Source organism: Nestor notabilis, unplaced genomic scaffold, assembly GCF_000696875.1.
Source record: "Nestor notabilis isolate BGI_N333 unplaced genomic scaffold, ASM69687v1 scaffold10863, whole genome shotgun sequence".
NCBI lineage: Eukaryota > Metazoa > Chordata > Aves > Psittaciformes > Psittacidae > Nestor > Nestor notabilis.
Genome location: NW_009921488.1, coordinates 1 through 20498, shown reverse-complemented (window position 1 = coordinate 20498; position 20498 = coordinate 1). Strand labels below are relative to the sequence as shown.

At 39.4% G+C, this 20498-nt stretch overlaps 1 protein-coding gene across 1 annotated transcript; it reads right to left on the bottom strand.

Annotated features, from left to right (window-relative positions):
* Positions 1–630: 630 nt before the first annotated feature.
* Positions 631–17357, bottom strand: CRLF2 (cytokine receptor-like factor 2). The gene is given in 9 exon segments (XM_010011178.1): positions 631–780; positions 782–904; positions 1939–2023; positions 3769–3883; positions 5638–5800; positions 6525–6664; positions 8806–8978; positions 9705–9816; positions 17282–17357. Coding segments are annotated over 9 exon segments (1137 nt in total).
* Positions 17358–20498: the final 3141 nt, after the last annotated feature.

Here is a 20498-nt window from a genome sequence, read left to right as displayed (position 1 = left end):
ATAAAATGTGACTCACCCTTCTTTTCTTAGACATGGGGCTTATTCTTTCTCTTTATAAAACCTTTGATGCTACAATGCAGCGCAGAGATCACAGTGGGAGAAGCAGCTTACGAAAGCAAGCACTTCTGGTCTAAGGAGTATCCTATCACTGGAATCTTATCACTGTATCTTATCACTGTGCAAATGGGCAGGTTATGGTCTGGTCTTCATGAGACAAAGACCATTAGCAGGAAAATCCCTTTACTTTCACTGGGAAAGAATAACAGGTCAGTTTGCATTGCTCTATATACTCCATAAGCACGAGGACTGAGCCTCAGCTCTGTGAACATGTATTACAGAGGAGCTCTTGTTCCTTCTTGTCCATCACAAGAAAATGTGGCTCTGTTTAGGCTTAGAGACAAACCCCAGTTAGAACAATAAACCTTAACTCTGTAAATTATTAGGAGTTTGTTTCAAACACTGAGCCTGCCCAAATGATTTTTACTGTTGGGAAAGTGCAGATGCAAAACCAGATAACACAGCCTTTCTTGATGTGAATCTACTCATGACAACCTTTTCTGTTTATCCACACCTCTAAGCTCATCAGGATCTTTCATATAATTTCCTAATAATTTCTGCATTATGCAGATTTTATAACTTCACATACATGTCATCATTCATTAAAATCTTGAAGCCAGCAAAAGAAGCTACAGTGTTGGGCATTGGCATCAGACAGGCAATATGAGCTTCTTTGTGGTGATTATCTTCAGCTGCTCCCGAAAAAGTGACGATTTTTTTCTCAAGGTCCCTGTTTGTCACTGTTCTTCTGGTCATCCTGAGGGCTTTCTGCCTCAGTGATGCACTCTGGCTCTTCATATTCTAGCTTGGTTTGCATCACTGCATGATCAGTTTTGTCTATCCATTCCTAGAAAAATGAAAATGTTGATGTTGGCAGGGACTGAGATACCAATGCAAAGAAATCTGGCTGTACAGACACTGATTTTCCTTTAGTTATGGCACCTTTACAGGGTAAGCCATAATGGAGAAGATTAAAAGGAAGCAATATAGACAAGCAGGATATAATATAACAGGATGGAAGAAAAGCAGAAAAGCAGAAAAGCAGGAAAGCAGACAGGATTCCACAAATGCATACAAACTTCTATTTGTTATAAAGATTGCTTTAAATACTTCATATTTAATCAGGGCCTTTAAGAAACTTCAAATGTGTAAAACACCTAGTGTTCCCTCCTTGATGGACTCATGCATTCTTTGACCCACGTCCTGACTTCATCTAAATTAAGATTGAGTTACATGGAGATTTAAGCAACATAGCATTTCTGTATTAAAACTTCAGTATTAGTTTGCATTTCATTCTTTCTTCTTCAGTTTCAGTTTAAAGCTACCTTACATATAGAAAGTTTCATTTTGCACTGAATTATTATTACTGCTCTTTGATATTGTCATTGGGTTTAAAAATGTAAATATTTGACCTGTCTCCACTCGGAGGAAACTTAATAGTAATTAAGATAAAGACAGACCAATTAATACAGAAAAGTGTATCACATATGCCATGCAACAAACTCAAGAACAGCAGGAAAATTAAAGCAAAAACTGCAGTCCATACATTTGACATCTTTTTTGTGTCTAAAGGTTTAGCAACCATACACTTCTGTGGCTAAGAGAGGATGCTTTTTATTCGTGCCTCCAAAGGCATGAGTGCCAACACTGGTTCAGCATTAAGTCTCACAGCACTTCACAAACATAAAGCAGAACTACACTGATTGTATGAGCTCTGGTATTTGCTCTGTGGATCCTTTTGGTGATGTCACATGAGGGGAAGGGCTTTTCGCTTTGGTCAGAGAGTGTGGTTATGTCTGTGTGGAGCAAGTGTCAGTAGCTACTTTTAAATTATTCTCAACACTATAGAGATTACAGCCTTGCTAGGATGGCAATGTTTACCTGGAAGTTTCCATTATGGTCACTGAAGAGATCATCAAATATGTATTTTGGATCTGGTATAGAAGGCATGACTGACTTCTGAAGCCTGCAAAGAGGAAAGTAAAATACAAATTGACTTTTTGTTATAGTGTAGTCATTCATACAAAAATCTACTTCAGCACATTTCTGTAGCCACAAATATATTTTATATGACAATACTCTAGGCTTGGTTTCTTTCCAATGTGTTTTAGAGTCAAAAAGCAGTTATAACTGTATGATAAAACCATAAGGCTAAGAGTGATTGTTCTGCTAGATTTTCAACCAACCCCATCCTAGTAAAATCTGATCTCTATACAAACTTCCAACTAGCCATTCTGCTCCATGCAGTAGTCAGAGCTTTACATTCCCTGGCCATATTCCCTTAGATATGAACTTGGTGCAGCAGCCAACTGTATTGGCTGACCTAATGAACACAAACAAACACGAAATACAGAATTATAGGAGAAAAAACTCAATTTATGATTTGAAGAGTTTACCAGAGTCCAACATACTTTCACTCTGAAGATAGGGGATTTTTGGTTTTTGGTTTCTGATGTTTTGGTTTTTTTGGGTTTTTTTTCTCTCAAAAAGGCCAAACTTGGGGCTCTTGCAGGGTTTTTTGTTGATTGGTGGGTTGTTGTTTTGGTTCAGGGGTTTTTTTTAAGTGTAGATTCTAAACCTGAACACAGTCATTCAACTTATTAAAGTCGAATGCATTGAAGCTTACTTCAGCCTATGACAAACAGACATTGAGTCTTATGAGAACTGTACAAAAGAATGTCAGTTCATAAGAAATAACCAAATTAATTGGCTTCTCGGGATCATAGAATCATAGAATAGTTTGGGCTGGAAAGGACCTTAAGATCACCTAGTTCCAACCCCCCTGCCGTGAGCAGGGACACCACACACTAAACCATGTCGCCCAAGGCTCTGTCCAACCTGGCCTTGAACACCTCAGGGTTGGAGCATTCACAACTTCCTTGGGCAACCCATTCCAGTGCCTCACCACCCTCACTGTGAAGAACTTCTTCCTTATATCTAATCTAAACTTCCCCTGTTTAAGTTTGAAGCCATTACCCCTTGTCCTACCACTACAGTCCCTAATGAAGAGTCCCTCCCCAGCATCCTTGTAGGCCCCCTTCAGATATTGGAAGGCTGCTATGAGGTCTCCACGCAGCCTTCTCTTCTCCAGGCTGAACAGCCCCAACTTTCTCATCCTGTCTTCATACGGGAGGTGCTCCAGCCCCCTTATCGTCCTCGTGGCCCTCCTCTGGGCTTGCTCCAACAGCTCCATGTCCTTTTTATGTTGAGGACACCAGAACTGTACACAATACTCCAAGTGAGGTCTCACAGGAGCAGAGTAGAGGGGCAGGATCACCTCCTTTGACCTGCTGGTCACGCTTCTTTTGGTACAGCCCAGGATATGGTTGGCTTTCTGGGCTGCCTGCTCATGTCAAGCTTCTCATCAACCACCACCCCCAAGTCCTTCTCTGCTCTGAATCTGTTCTCTGCCCAGCCTGGGATTTAATAAGATTTTTCAAAAAGAAAAGAAATTAAATGGAAAAGACATAATTTTATCCTGAAACATTGTCTTTTAACAGAGTCACACAGTTTTTGAAAATTTAAGGGTTTGGTTTTTGGAAGGCCAGAATGCATTACCCCTCAAATAGTAATTAAGCTATTGACTTCCACATCTTCTTGATGACTTCATCTATCAGATAAGAATTTTGTGTGCTGAGAAACTTGATCCTGAATGATAGCTCTGTTGTTATGACATGGTTATTTAATTGTAATCAATAAAATTATATTTACCTCTGCCATTTACACAGAAGAATCAAGAGGATAAGCATCATTAGAAGTACCGCCAGCAAACAACTTAACACAATTACTGTGTTTGACTGAGGTTTTGTATCTTCATTACATGAATCTAAGAGTAAACACAAAAAAAGTGTGTGAAAACATATTTTTTCTTTAACAGTGTTTCTAATCACTCTAGAACATTGGCTGTTCTTAAAACAAAACAAAACAGAAATAAAAGATTGTAAGAAGTGCGACAAGTTGAATTGTTCAGTTGCAACTGAAAAGCCATCATTTGCCAAATCTTGCAGCAAAATAAAATTGGGGTTTTATTCATCTAAATTGACCTGGTTTAGGACAAATGAGCAGGCTTACAGGCAAGAAGTAGATGTGTTATGAATGAATCGAATATTTCTTCTCATCTTCATCACATTGCATTGACAGTGATACAGCAGCTTTGTGCTAAGATCTATATTACATACATCAATTCACAATCACCAATGCTGCGAGATTTTATATGTAGCCTAAATGTCTTATTTTCCAAGATAAAACAAACAAACAAACAACATCTCCCCTATCTATCTTAGCAAACAAAAAGCCAGCAAACCACAAGTGCCAATGCCCAGAAAGTGACTGATGGCAGGATATCATCTAACACACAGGTATATCAAACTAACACAGTTGTGCACTTTTTAGTATTCTCAGTGTTTATCCTAAAGTTTTTGTAATGCCACCTCAAAACTCTACCTCCTACTATTCACCTTCTGCTCTCCACATAAATACTATAAAAACTAGTATTTTGCCTCCTCAGAAAAGCAACTGTCCAGCCTGTTTCACCGGCCTGCTTTGTTCAGCTTGCCAGAAAGCCACAAAAAAAGTTGTGATCCCCAAGTAAGGTATTCAGAATCTATGAAATTTCTTGAAACCAACTTTGTTCAGAGCTTCCTCTAGAAAGAAGACCCAGTGAAGGGTCTGTGCCCATGTCACTTCAGATCCAGGGGCACCCAGAGTGACTGAACAATTAGTCTGTCTCCTTTGCGCTTCCCTTCCTTGCAGTTACCTGCTAGCAGCCCCGGGTCAAACAGTTCAGGTAGGGCTTTTACGCGTGCACCTCTCAGAAGGTGCACAGGGAGACATCACCTTCTGATTTCTGGCTTGCATTTGCCACCACGCTGGAGGACACGTTTGCAGGTTCACCATTCGCATAGTGAAGGATGCTTCTCTGGAGGTCAACACTGTGCCTACTACTATTCACAGTCTTCATGTACTTAAGTTACAGGATTTCATCCCAGCTTTTGTATACAGATTTTCTTCAGGTGACCTAGTAGCCCACTGAACATTTGAGAGCTGAGATCTGGGTACACTGAACATCTGGTAGTTTTGATAAAGCCTAGTGGGTGACATTTTGTGCTTAGCTGATATGATACTAATCTGCTGGGATGCACATGGGAGCATCAGACTGTCATGACCTCTGGCCCTGTAGTTCAACTGGATGTACTTTCAAAACAAACTGCCTTCAAATTGGAGCTTCAAAGGCTTTCTTAGGGTTGAGGTTTGATGTTTAGATGTCTTGTGTGGACACCCCACACACACACCATACATCACATCTTTGTCATTGGTGGACCCTAGACACTATTGTAACACAAATAATGATACTCAGGTTTGCTGATTATGGCATAAATTGATAGTGTTATGGGTCATCAGGATCAAAATAGACATGATTTAAACACGGGCAATTAGACATTCACTTGAAGTTTCTTCGATAACAAAAGATGGAGCACAACAGTGCAACGTTAATTTGCTGAATAGTCCCAGCACCCCAACCTGCAGTCACCCCTTCCCCATTTGTACTTAGACAATATATGAATGTAGCACAGCTGTTACCTAATAATGTGCCATTCATCCAAAATGTTTCTGCTTCCCAGTCACTGCTGTAGTTAACTACGTTGCAGTAGGGTACTAGCCTCTTCAGTCTGACCCGGAAAGAATAGCATTTCCTTGGATCAAAGCCTTGCTCTCCAACACTGCAGCACTTAGAAGTTCTGGACTGAGAAGGAAGGTGTATCATCATTAATTCTGGTTTTCAAGATGGTGCTTCAGAACACTATACCCAGTCATGGCCACAACTAGGATAAAGGGTAGGCTAACTAAAAACCTCAGAACTGAATTTTAACTTCTCAGAGTTTTGAGAAATTTTGTTCCTTGACTGACTCTTCACTATTCATAGCCATTCCTTATTGTCTGATATTGAGTTGGAGGTCAACAATCATTACTTAATGCACTATGTTACAGCTGCGTATTTACAATACGAAAAGACACTTCAATCCACAAAATATTTACAAGTTATATTTGAGAACAGAAAGGCTTAAGTCAGTTAAATAATATTTGAAATACTTATCAGCTAACTTTAGAATAAATAAAAATTCCATGTCATCACTTTTCTTTCATTCTGTTTGTTGGTTTTGTGTTTTTTTCTCTCTTCTTTTCTCTACTCGACATTCTGTTTTTCTTCCAAAAACTCTTCTATTCTGAATGTATGATATTCCCTTAGATTTTCCTCAGATCTTTGGGTAGCAACTAGATATAACTCAAAAAATAAATTGTTTCTGGCATAACAGCAATCCAGGTTGCTAAAAATCCAACTGTTTTCTGCTACTAGTAATATTTCAAAGTATAGGATGGGAGAACAATTTGAAAACAACTCTATTTTACATTCTCTGGAGATGTTACTTCCCTTCCAATGTTGATTAAAAATGTCATATCCAACTCACTTGCCACTGTTTGTCGAACTTGCTTTTGTATTGAAGCTCAAGTCTCAAGCACTTCACAGCTCTCTCTGGTTTATTACAGCTTACAGTAACGGTGTCCTCTTTCCAGAAGAAGGTCACGTTTTCTGGTCGATTGGGCTTTACTAAGAAGAGAGAAATAAATTTTGCTATAGTTTCCTAAAAAGAAGTATTTTGCAGTTAAAATTATTGTTCCTCTTTCCTTGTCTCAGTGTTTCCCTGAGTACTAAGTGAAGAAGGTGGTCTTTCTTCTTGGAGGACTCACTTTTGTAGCTGACCTGCTTATTAAACATCAAAATGGAGTTTGACATACTGACACTGCTCACAATTCAAGGTGCCACATTCAAAGGTAGATACTATCTCATGTCAGGAATCTACTGTAAGTACTTAAAGAAGGACTATAATCTCCTCATACTCCCTGCATTCAAGAGGAAGAAAGAGGCTTCTTCACCGGAAAAGGACTGACAAATTCAGTATCATAAAATCTACAAGACACATTTGTGCACCTGCCAAAGGCTATGTGGGATACAGTGGGGCATCTGCAAAAAGCACTGGGTGCCTATCTGTGCACAACTGAATCTACCCCTCACTATTTTCACATCGCCAAAGAGCATGTCATGGTTTGATCTCTGTAGCTGGTTATCTTCAGTAGTGGAAAACAAAAGGGTGAGAGGAGTGTTACCTGCTCTCTCAATCTTTCTAGTTGCCTTTTTGGAGTATGAAAATTCTGCCTTCCTAATTTAAAGACTTAAGATTTATCCTTGATATTTGTGGTTTGTTACCTAACCCTTTTGAAATTTATTTTCTAGCAGTGCATGCTTAATCGCCGAAATTTGAGAATCAGGCTGCAGCTTTCCACAATTTAGCAGACATTGGTAAAATACGAGATACAAAAATATTCTGAAAGTTAGATGTCATGACAGGTTTTTGTTTCATCCCTTTTGCTAAAACATTATTAATAAATGCTGATAATGTATTTGGGTCTTTTTTTCCAGATAATTCTGCATTGTATATTTTCTGCATTATTTTTATCAGAAAAAAGTCCTTCCACTCTAAATGCTGTAACTATGGAAATTCAACAAGATTTTGATAAACTAATCTCACACTAGATATGAAATATGTATTTGGGGGCAGGGGAATTTAATAAAAACAGGAACATCTTCTCTCTACCAGTAGGAGGATGTCTCTTTTATGTTGTCAGATTCTACCACAGCCACTCAACTAATTTCTGTTGACATCAGATGATGGTTTTATGACAGCCTCTTCGATAAGTAGTTTGCTGCCTTGCTTTGCATGGAAGATGAAAAAAGAATGAAAAGTTGAAAATATAAGATCACACAGCCAGCAGTAAGACAAAAATCTATCTAATTTTTCATCTTCCCGATGTGAATACTGAGTAGGCCTGCACTAGACTAATCACACCCATATATTTTAGTATTTTTAGTCTGATTTTGAAACTGTGTGTTGGGACAAAGCTGACTGTATCGTCTCACTGTCGTGGTTCAAGCCCAGCCGGCAATTTGGAATCATGCAGCCGCTCACTCACTCCCCCTCCTCTTCCTTCCTCCCCCCACTCCCGGAGGGATGGGGAGGAGAATCGGAGGAATGTAACTCCCACAGGTTGAGATAACAGCACTCCAGTAACTAAGGTATAATACAAACCACTACTGCTACCAATAATAATGATAAGAGGAATAACAAGGGGAGAGGACACAACCGCTCACTACCCGCCGACCGATACCCAGCCCGACCCGAGCAGCGATCTGGGCCTTCCGGGTAACTCCCCCCAGTTTCTATACTGGGCATGACATGCTGTGGTATGGAATACCCCTTTGGCCAGTTTGGGTCAGGTGTCCTGTCTGTGCTTCCTCCCGGCTTCCCCTCCTCCCTGGCAGAGCATGAGACTGAGAAAGTCCTTGGTCAGAGTAAACATTACTGAGCAACAACTAAAACCATCGGTGTTATCAGCATTGTTCCCAGACTGAAAGTCAAAACCACAGCCCTGCACCAGCTACTAGGAAGGAGAAAAAATGACTGCTGTAGCTGAACCCAGGACACTCACTTAGCTGCAGCTGCATACAGGTCTGCGTAACTACTAGTGACCCCAAGTGATGAAAATCAATATAAAATAACTATAGTTATTTTGCTACACACACCAATAACATTTTATACACCAATATAACTGATTTCTTCTCAAACTAAGCACAACTAGAGAATCAGTGAAGACACTAGGATTACAAAAGTAGTTGTGATTTTACACACTTACTATAAAAATCAGATTTTAGTCTTTTAGAAAAAAGCTCTTCACTTCCATTGCTGTTCCTGATAGAGATGGCAAGGGTGGGTCCCTCTGTCTTAAAAAGACATCCAGAATTATAATCTTGATCCAATAAATAGGTGGGACATGGCTTCCAAACTTTGTGCTTGCTTTCATCAAATCTATGAATGAAATAATATCGGTGAATGGAACACTCTTACCAGTTAAAGCAAGTTAAGTCCTTTTTGTTATTCTTTCTTTTTCCTTTCTTTTCTTCCTTTCATTTTCAAGTGCTCCAATCAAGGGAAGTCTGCACATGGAGTTCCTTGAAGCAGCAAATTTCATAGTGGTGTGAGGGAATCCATTACCCAAACCTCACTGACTTTCCAGACCTGGGTTTCTACATAGTTTAAAATAATCAAGTTTCTTTAATTTTCTAACAAAAGAATGACTTGCTCAAACAGATGCTTTCATGATACTGTTTCCAAGATTGTACTGTTAAAAGTTCTTTCACATACACCACCCAGAAACAAAAGGGAAGATCAATCTCTATGACTGTCTTTAACAAAAACATTAAATTTGTGTTAGTCATTAATGTTGTCAGTTAACAAGGAAAATACGCACTTACATGGAAAAACACTTTCAATAGTGTAATTAGCATTAGCATTTAGCACAATGACAGGAGACAGTCAAATCTTTCATATCATATCTGCTGTGACTGACTATTCACAGGCTTATTGATTTGTACAGTTCTGTAGCCAGTTGTGAAAATAACCAGGTCTCATGCTGGATGATTAACAAATATTTAAAGCATTTTCAGGTACAGTTCACAGAAGACTCAAATGGAGTTACATATTTCAGCCTACTAAAGTAGATACTTTAAGAGAACAAGCATTATCAATACTCACGTATAAGAAAATGACACATTCTCTCCAGGAAATAGTTCTCTTGCTGCCCATGTAATCTTCATCTTCTCATTATTGAAGTTGATTATTGTGGTGTTGACGGCATTTTTCCAACCTACCCAAGACATTGACAGAGAAGATGATTTCAGCATCTGAAATCATGTTCTCTGTTTGTACGAGAAGCATTCCTTAACACTGGTAGGCAATCAGTATTTCAAAGAAATATATGCAATACGCTCAGGTAATTATAGAATAAGAAGATGTAAGAATATCTAAATTGCAAGGAAGGAGAGTAAAATAACCTAGAGACATTGAAATTAGAATTTCAAAATAGCAAAATGAAAGCACACACGGTTTATTTTGTTGTGTTTGCTTGGCCACATTTTGGTAGCAGGGGATCTACAAGGGTGGTTTCCATAAGAAGCTGCCAGAAGCTTCCCCTGTGTCCCATAGAGCCAACACCAGCAAGCTTCAAGATGGGCCCATCTCTGAACAAGGCTGAGCCCATCAGTGATGCTGGTGGCACCTCTAGAATAATGTATGCAAGAATGGCAGCAGTTGTACCTGGAGGGAGGAGTGAGAATGTGTGAAACAGCCCTGCAGACACCCAGGTCAGTGCAGAAGGAGGGCAAGAGGTGCTTCAGGCACTGGAGCAGAGATTCCACTGCAGTCCATGGTGCAGTCCGTGGTGCAGCCCGTGGTGTAGCCCATGGTAAGGCAGGCTGTTCCCTGCAGCCATGGAGGTCTCCAGTGGACTAGATTTCACCTTCAGCCTGTGGAAGACCCCACACTGGAGCAGGGGAATGCCTGAAAAAGGTTGTGACCCCATGGAAAGCCTGCTCTGGAGCAGGTTCCTGGCAGGACCTGTGGCCCCGTAGAGAAGCCCGTGCTGGAGCAGGTTTGCTACAGGACTGGTGACCTGTGGGGAACCTATGCTGGAGGAGTCTGTTCCTGAAGGACTGCACCCTGTGGAAGGGACCCAAGCTGAAGAAGTTCATGGAGGACTGTCTGCCATGTGAAGAACCCTATGCTGGAGCAGGAGAAAAGTGTGAGGAATTCTTCCCTATGTAGGAAGGTGCGGCAGACATGATTGTGGACAATGATGTGTGATGAATTGACCTCTATTCCCTCTCCCCCTGTGCTGCTGGTGATAGAGTGATAGAGCTGAGGAGGCTTTGGTGGGCACTTGGCATCCAGCCAGGGCCAAGCCACCATGCACAGCAGTACCAGAGAGCACCCTATGGTCAGTCCCTGGACCAAAAGGTACAGGCTAGTTACCTGTATAAAAGGTATGCATAGGGATTATGCCTTGAAAGCAACTTTCCCCCATCATACCTGCTAAGCTTTTCCTATTAAGGAAAACTGTTTGGGAATTAACGCTACAGGGACCCTCTGTGTAAATTATCGGATGTTTACTGTAAGAAACCAGGGACTAACACCGCAGGTCAAGACCAGGTCAAGACACATAGGAACCCAGAACAGATCAGCACAAGTAGATGTACTGCATAGTTGATCTATGTGGTTCTGGCCAATTCCATCTTACAGGCAAGCAAGATCATTTCATGTCCTCTGAATACACACAGGTATTATTTCCTCTACTGACTCTCTCCTTGTTATAAATCTTGCTATAGACGCAGGTATTTTAATCTTGTGTCAATCGGGATTCCACAATCAGACATGGAAAACAAATCTGACATTGAAAAATGGAGAAATTAAGAGGTCAGAAGGATTAGAAATCCATCCTATATCAAGAAGAGGATAAATTATTTATTTTGCCTCCTGTAAGATGTGAAATTATATGTACTTGAATGAACAAAGATGAAGAAAATGTATCTTGAATATCAGGAAAAAAACCACTTGAGGGTAGTATTTGCAGACTGCTGTCTCCAGGCATGAAGTGTCTACCACTAAAACCTTTTGCTTGAGTATTTCTGCTTAGCAGGTGAATAGCTTTCATTGCTGTCTACATTTTAAGCCACTCTGAACTTTTAAAATGGAAAATTTTAGTCAAAATATTTTTGTATAGGTGTAATTTTGTTGTAGCTTGTTTTGTCAAAATCACTGAAGAGAAAGTTATGACAGAAACCCAAGAGACACTGGGTAGATGTAGCTGCAGGTCTCTGCTATCCCTGATTCATGGAGCTCTCGTGAAAAAGATTCTGCTCTTACTCAGGAGAAGGACTTGAAAGTAACTCCTAACTAACTGACACCTGCAGGTTTGTTCTGTATTATTTTCTCAAACAGAAAGTCTCATGTACTTTTCTGAAGAATAGTCAATATTATTACACACTGAAGCAAAAACAGAACTTCAAAACTGCAAGAACTATCATAAAATGGTTCTACCTCTGTTACAAGAGCCTATCTAACCCCTGTTTCTTAACTCCTCAAGCCCTTTGGATGTACCCTGAGCAGATGTAAGTGATGATCTTGTCTTTAATTAGAGCCACTAAGAAATATGATAGCAAAATATCTAAAAGTGGATTCTTGGTCTGCCACTGTACTAACACAATTTTTATGGGCTAAATTCTAGCACAGATGTGTTGTACATTATGTAGTGTTATGCTTAGTGTAGCTGAAATCGATATAACTATTTGGACTTAGATTTTCTATAAAGATAGTTAAACATATTTAATGAATATCTGAGTGTTACATGTTCTCCACCTTTAGATAAAATTAACATTGTAAAAAAGAACTTAAATGTTAGTGAATGGAGAACACTGTACTGTCATCAGATAATTTATATGAGTATAGAATGAATCCTTTCAATTCCCTTTACAAGCAACAAGGAATGTACTTTTGATAATTAGTCTGATTGCAGATATGATTGATTTGAAAAAGAACTGCTAATGTCCATGGTTCAATTATGAAAATAAAACCAGGAAGAGTACTTGCTTTCTTAATCCCATGTTTTCAAGGATAATTAATTTGGAAATCAATTTACAATGCTGTTTCTATGTGCATGATAGTTTGGCACAATGACAGATGACAAAATACTGTTTGTAGGGCATGTTTTTTAATCAATTTTTAGGTCAAACACAAACAAATTTCTTCAGTTTAATCTCAGAATGTGGCTTAACATCTCTGCATAGAGCTATGTATATGTCTGCCTGTGCTTGACAAAAAGACTTCAAATAGCCTATGTGCTAAACAGGGAGGCACACAGTCTTGCCAGTAGGACAGAACAAAGACTGGGCATCTGTGAATCCTATTTTAGCAATAACCAACTAATCCAGGCAGTGCCAGGACCCTTACCAGGCAAAGGGTGGCAATTCAATGCTCCCACTTGGACTTGGGCACCTGGGCAGCCCCACTGAAAAACACAGCAGTGAATTTTCCATTATTTGGAGGGTGGGCTCCACACGCAGCGTTTTACTCATTGTTCTCCAGCTGTGAGGTTGCAGCAGTTGACCCAGGATGTGAAAGATCTACTGGCATCCATTTCTAGTGTTAAGCAAGTGGTGTGGGTTGGGTTTACATTAAAAGACTGTTCTCAGGTTGCTCAGTACTGTAGAGCTGCTAGTACCTGAAGTCTGAAGGGAATTGTAAAGAAAAGAGGTAACTTTACTGGTGAAAAGTAGGTGCTTGCAGATGTCAAATGATTGATAAAGGTTTGGGAAGATCTTGCAGAATTTACCATGAAAAAGTGTTCTGTCAATTTGGTCACGAGGGCTATACAGGTACAGAAAAAAAAGGATGAAAAGGAAAAGGAGAGTTTATAGCCTAGGTAGGCAACACCACTAAAGAAGAGAAGACAGGAGAGGAAACCTGTGTATTTAAAATACCTCCAAGAGCAAAATACTGCAGTGATATGTGGTTTATGTTTTATTCCTCCAAGTTCAGAGAGGTAAAATAATATTGTACTACTTAGTCTTTCTGAATGAACTTTCTCTTACTGCACAGTATAAATAACGTTTTTTTGGTTTTTGTTTTTTTGGGTTTTGGGTTTTTTTGTCAGACTGTGTTTCTTGGTAAACTGGTGGAATTAACGCAGATAGCACCGGTTCATTAATTGTGAGAGAGAGCACACAGAATTTGCTCATGATTTATTTATTTCCTTTTTGTATGCCTGAGAAAAACTATGGTGCCAATATTTAGACTGAATTTGCCTCTTGGGTAAGTTCTGGGTGCTTGGGAATCTCCTCGAAACCATGACTACATGTCCCACAACTCTGACACAGCCAGCAGAGAAAGTGAAGATTTTGGTAAAGTGGTAACCATCTCTTCCCTCTCTGAATGGGCCAAATCTAGAAGTCCTTTTTAAGGGTGACACATTCTCCCTCAATTCCAATGCAAAAAGGACACAAGCATCAACACGCAGAATCCCACGAAGTTCCTTTAATGAAGTGTTTGATCTCTTGAAACTTGCAATGAGTTAGTCTTTGGCTCTAGAGGTGAATAATAAGGAATCCAGAGGGACCATACAGAATTTCCACACACTAAGGAGCAGACATTCCAATAAAACCTAAGGGTCTGATCTGACTGGCCTGTTGGAAGGAAACAAAAGTCACAACTTCATTCTGGACCTTGGGCAACACTCATTATTCTCTTTTTTCAGCTATAGTATGATGGCTTTGCAGTACTTATTGTAGTACTGCAATTCAGAGATGCATAGTCAATCTTGGTTTTGGCAATGTATATTTTTTGGATGACAGGGAAGAATATCATTTTGGCTCCAGTCCTGCAGTGATTTATTGATGGACTTAACTTTGCACACTATGAGTAGTCCACTTGACTTGAGTAGGGTTACTCAGAGCACATCAGCTTAAAAATATATAAATTTTTCTAGAATCAGAACCTTACATATTTTGAATTGAAACTCTATGATTTTAACATTTAAATATAAACTACAGCAACCACAGTTATTTATGTACTGAAATGGAAGCTAATACATTATGAAATACCTTAATAATAAATATAACTACTTAATAGAAAGAGAACAGAAATTGTAATAAATTATATACATATTCTCTTCTGTGCTCTAGTTTTTAAGAACTTCATATGAAACACATTTTTAACATAATTAACTATGTAGGACAGAAAAGGCTTTATCAATCTTTTATTATTAGAGAGTGTGTTTCTAGAGCTCTAGTCAGAGCAGTTTGCTATTGTGCTTTCTGATTTCACGTGTTCTGTAGCCTTTTTGAATGTAGTATGAGTTGTGTTTTGTTCAGTAATGTTCAGTAAACCTTTGCATGCATCCTTTCAAATTATAGCAAGTATGTGTTGTACAATTCACATTTCTACATGGAAAAATGGATAGCCCGAGTGAGATTTTAAAAGTTTGGATTCAATTGGCATCAAGTTCTCTGAGGGTATGTACAGGTTATCTGAAATAAGGTACTTCTTTCTGGTGATCTTTTTTTTGCCTTCAACTGAAATATGGTTAGTTTCCTTTCCTTTTCTTTTTCTTTTTTTTTTTAAGCATCTATACACCTATACTTCTGGAGTCAGAATCATTCATATATTTGCTTAATGGAAAGTGATAGAGAGAAACATAATGAAATTTTTATTATTCTACCTGTAACACCATGGGTGGTTTCCAGTTAATGAGTCAGCAGTTCCACAGTAATTGTAATTATTTAAAGCATTCTTCTACTCATGATCCTAGAGGTACTCAATAGACCAAACTAACACTTTTATCATTATTCATTATATTATGATAAAGGATAGTCGGAAAGGTCAAAAATATTATGAATAGGCAGTCCCTGGGCTAAAGAGGGGTGGCAGCAACTTTGTGTCTGAGGATGGCCTGCTGGTTTGGCTCGATATGCAGTATGTTGCAGTGCTGTAGCACACATACCAGTGCTCTGAAGCATGAGCTTCAGAAAGAATTATCCAAGTCCACATCTTTGGCAAAACCAGACAGGGATTGGTAGGGGTCCACAAAAGATTTTAACCTCACAAGCACTTACGGGCTCTTCTCTGGACAGAGAGGTGTGGAAAATACCACTATGGTATGTGGAGAAAGTACTTTTACAGGAAAAAAAGATAAATTTCCTTGAGCAAAAAATTATGCAGACACAACCATGAGCAAGAATATGAGCAAGTACATTCCACCTCCAAGCCACTTTTCACAGTTTATTACTGAGAAAAAATACTATTGAAGGGGAATATAATAAAAAGGCCAAATGTCATGGAGCAGAAAAAAAAAAGAGAAAAAGGAGGGGCAGAATGTTAATCTGCAAAGATAACAGAATGGAACATGCATGTACTGGAACAGCTGCAACCTCATTGAAGTATAACAAAGAAGAAAAACCACTTTTGATTTCCTAACACTGATGAGACCTGATAAGTAACCACATGCTGAACTTCCACATATCACAGCACACTGTATAGAAACTACTGGAGAGCAAGACCTAGATCTGAGCCTACAGTCTTTGGTTACACTTAATACTACTGATCTATCAGAAGAGTTTCATTTTATTAATAAGAACACATGTAGGTCAAAGAGTAACTCTTTGCACAGAAGACTGTTGACTTAAATGCACAGGACAGACTGAATAGAAAACCTCATTCAAGAAAAGGAGCAAAACAGCAAGAGAGAGTTTTTAATAGACATTTTGAGACAAGCCATAATTTTTACAGCATAATTCTTATAACCCATCAAACTGAGTGTGGTTTTTTTTCAGAAGATCGCTGACCATTGCTAACTATGACAACACTTTGCATCTAATAAGCATCAAAACTGTAAGTTTCAACTTTCCTTCCACAAAGTCATGCCACCTGTACAACATGGCTGTAGGTGGTTGCCATCTCAGGACAGTGAAGAGTTATGTCCCATCACAGGAAAGCCAGTGACTCACAGGAGCAATTAACACTGGAGAACTGGGTGGTGCTGCATTGCCAAAAATGATACTTACTGTACATAGAGCAGAACAGAAAGCTGATTATAAATCGATGAGACTTTAAAGTACTTCTATCTCTTTATAAAATGAATGACAGGGAACTTGTGATAAATCAGGTTAGATTATTGGTATATGTGCAGGATTTGGGCTATATGTTTGATTTCTGTAATAATCCATTTATCTTTGGCAAACTGTAAGTAATGGCATTGCAGACAAGAATATGAAATATTTAGCTGTTTAATATTTTTATTAACTTTGCTGTTTCATTATATTTTTGTCTTGATGCTTTCTTAAGCACAAGATATTGCTGGATATTTTCTCATTGTGTTCATTCTTCCAGAACACTAAGCACTGAGGTCTTACCTGGAATCTGTTTTATCCATCTTTGTTCAATGTGAAGGCTATTTTTTTTCTGAACACAGTCTAGTCTGTTATAACCTATGCCTTCTACAGTAAGTAGTCCTGCTTAAATAACAGACACAAGCTTAGCATGTTCTGCCTTGATTTTTTTATTAGAAAACTTTCATAGAAATCTGTTATTATCATTATTGTTATCAGGATTTCTTAAGACTCTGTTTTCATCTATCTCTGCTGGATATTAATTTTTTGTTTGGTGGATTCTTTTCACCCCTAAAAAATTACTTAATATTGTAACACATGAGGTAAAGTACACACAGAAATATTGCTAACTAATGTACCAATTTCTTAAATAAATATCTGGGGATTTGAACTTACCAGGGTATTGTGACTGAGAAGCCACCAGGTTGACCAGTGTGAAGATCATTGAACATGCTTGAAAGATGAGTCTCATGGTTGTAATTACTTAACAGACTGTGAAGAGATGAGTAATCATAATCTCCGGACTTTACTATTTGATCACTTTACACCAGAGGCTGGAGGGAACTGGAGGAAATGACTGCAGGAAACAAAACAATGACATATCTCTAGCTATAAACAAATCAGAAGTGCAGGACTTCATAATGCACACCTTTTACATACTACATTAAAAAAAATCATTTCTCAGAAAATGAGTATCTCTCTTGTCAGCACCTTGCTTTATCTTTTCACATCTGTATCAAACAGTGGTGACAGGAGCCCTGATCCAGATGAGGACCAGGGAGCTGTACATAGCTGTGACCGCATCATATCATGGATGAAGCACTGACCTCAAAGTGCCCAGTGACTAAGGGTACAAGAGGTACAAGCAGCCTGCCTCCCTGATTACAGATCAGGAGTTGTTCCTGCTAGCAGATGTTTATACTGCCATTCCACATGCCTGGTGCACTTCAGTTGGCTTGAGTGACTTCTGTCCCTAAATCAGAGGCAGAAGTTGAAGGTCTTTTTGTGACAGATTAACTGCTAGGTGTAGGGGGGCTATTACACAAGAGGTAGCACTACGATGAATTTACTCTTGTGTTACCTGGGCACATATATGCTGGTGTAGCTTCCAAATATATCCGTATACATAATATTTTTTGTATATCTATAGAAATACGTATATATATATACACACACACACTATACCTATACCTTATATGTCCATATACCTAAAATTATACATAGGAAGTGGGAAATAGAACAGTGTTTTGCCTGAGATGAAACCTATTTCAGAAACAGCAGAGCTTAAAATCTTGTATTGATCAAAATTATCATGTCTAAAAGACCTAGAATCTGTAGGTTTACAGTAAACTGGGCTATGCTAGTAGTGCAGTGAGCAGAAGCAGTAAAACAGTGAGGTGAAGCAGTTGGTGCAGCTGACTCCAGAGCCACACAGTGCCCATGGGGACAGTGGGGAGTGTTCTGAGACTAGCACCAGTCCAGCCCCATGGTCTGAATGCCTGTTAACAGAGTCTGCTAAATTCCCTCCTGGAGAACATCTTCTGGTCTAGGCTCACCCAAGAGGAGTCCAGGGCTCCATAGTGTGAAGAGAAGCATGGGGACAACTTGGAAATTCACTTTGCAAGGATGGTCCTAATCTGAACTAAGTTAGTGTGGCCCTAGCTTGCTGATCTTATCCAGCAAGAGTTCAGGAAGATAGTCCTGAGTACCAAAGTGCTCTCTGGGCTTACTATCTTCTCCCTTCCCACCCTGGTAAAGGTATACATTTTACTTTTCTAGAGGCACATGAAACAGGCAAGCACGCCAACTCCCTCCAAATCCAGCCTCTCCCTTCATTAATCATCACACAAAATAAGCTGCTCCAGGAAATCAACAGGTAAAAATATACATGGTAGACCCCAATTCTTATGTCTGTTTCCTAGGTAGCCTCAAGGTTTTTCTTGTGTCAGAGAAAGTACAGGAACTTTCTTATGCAGAGGCATGCTTGAGCAGATGAATGCCTCAATCATGCTGCATTCAAAGTCACCGAGGCACACACACAATACTGCCTTTTGGAGACCGCCCTTCCTGGACTACTTTTTGCCTCTATTTTCTTAGGTGGGGAGAGTAGAATTTTGTCTGCCACACATTGTACTAGGTAGGGAGCTAGATTATGGCTGAAAATATACCCAATGCATTGCCATGATTTCTGTTTAGGCTTATCTTCATTCCTCTAAGTATTCCCTAACATGATCACCAGCCTTTTTAACCCAACAGTACTCTTTGCCAGGTGAGACCAGTATCAGCTTTGTCACATCATCAAAGTCTCCGACCAGGTTTCGTGATGCCAGCTTTGATCTGGCTGTTCACTTTTCTTGGGCTGGCTACTTTTGCTGGCCATTGCATTTCCCAGGAAGACCTTGTAGTCAAATCTCAGTGACTCTTGGAAACCCCAGCATGTCTGACACACATACTGTAGCTGTCTAGCCCCTGCTTTGATCGAGTTCCTTCGGGGGGGGGGGCCATTAATTCCTGGAACTAAAATAACAAACACCACAGAACTGAAATACTAAACTAGGTTGTAGGTGATAATTAATGGAAAGCTGAAATCGCTCGCTGTTTCCACAGTCAACATTGCAGAAGCCAGTGAGATATACAAACAAATGAAGGCAGACCTCCAAAATACTCTGGTTCCTCAGGACATGGTAACTCCTACATGTCCCCATTTGAGTTAAAAATAAAGAACATGTGTCTTGACTTTCCTTCCAGAACCTGTATCTTGAGTGTGATAGAACTAAATTTGTCCTGGTCTACTTTTTATACAAGTAAAACATCTTGGACTGCAGACCTCCTAAGACAGATTATTCTTTGGGGGAAAAGAGTGTGGGGAGACAACAGGCAAATTAAAGGTATCTAAAATACCTTCTGGTTCATAATTGTTCTGATTTTGGGTCACTGCATATAAAACAAGGCCTAATTCTCAAGTGACTGAAGTGCATTTTCAGCGACCATTTCTTCCTACCAGGTATTTTGGTACCTTAAGTAATTGTCCCTCCCACCAATCTCTACATCCTTTTAAGACAACGAGAGCCTTTTAAAGTCAAACAAAATTACTCCTTTTACTACTTTTGAAACAAAACCTAGGTCCTGGGGAATGAAAAACAACAACTGGGTCAAGCAAACTGCTTGCATAAAACTGATGCACTGTTGAGATATTTTTGCTGCTGCTGCTGTGAGAAACATCAGATTTGGTATTTGATGGAGATAGGGCCTGGGCATTTCCCACCTCCCCCTATGCCGGCAGGCACTGGCTCAAACACTTGCCTTTCAGGAAGCCAACTTTTATTACGTGTTTTGATTTTTTCAAATATGGATGTTCCTAGTCCATGAACTGAAAAGCCGCCAGTGAACCACAGGATCTGTTTTCCTCCAGGTCTTTTTCTGCATGTCTGCCTACAGGAACATAAATTATTAACTTGTCCACAACCTCTGGATGATTGGTCCCATAAGGACAAGGGCAGAGCATTGTCACAGTGTACCCCCTTCACAGGGGTCACATGCAGTGGAGTATTGCAATGTTTGGCCTGAGAAAACAAGATCCATCTGTTGTGGTTCAAGCCCAGCCGGCAATTTG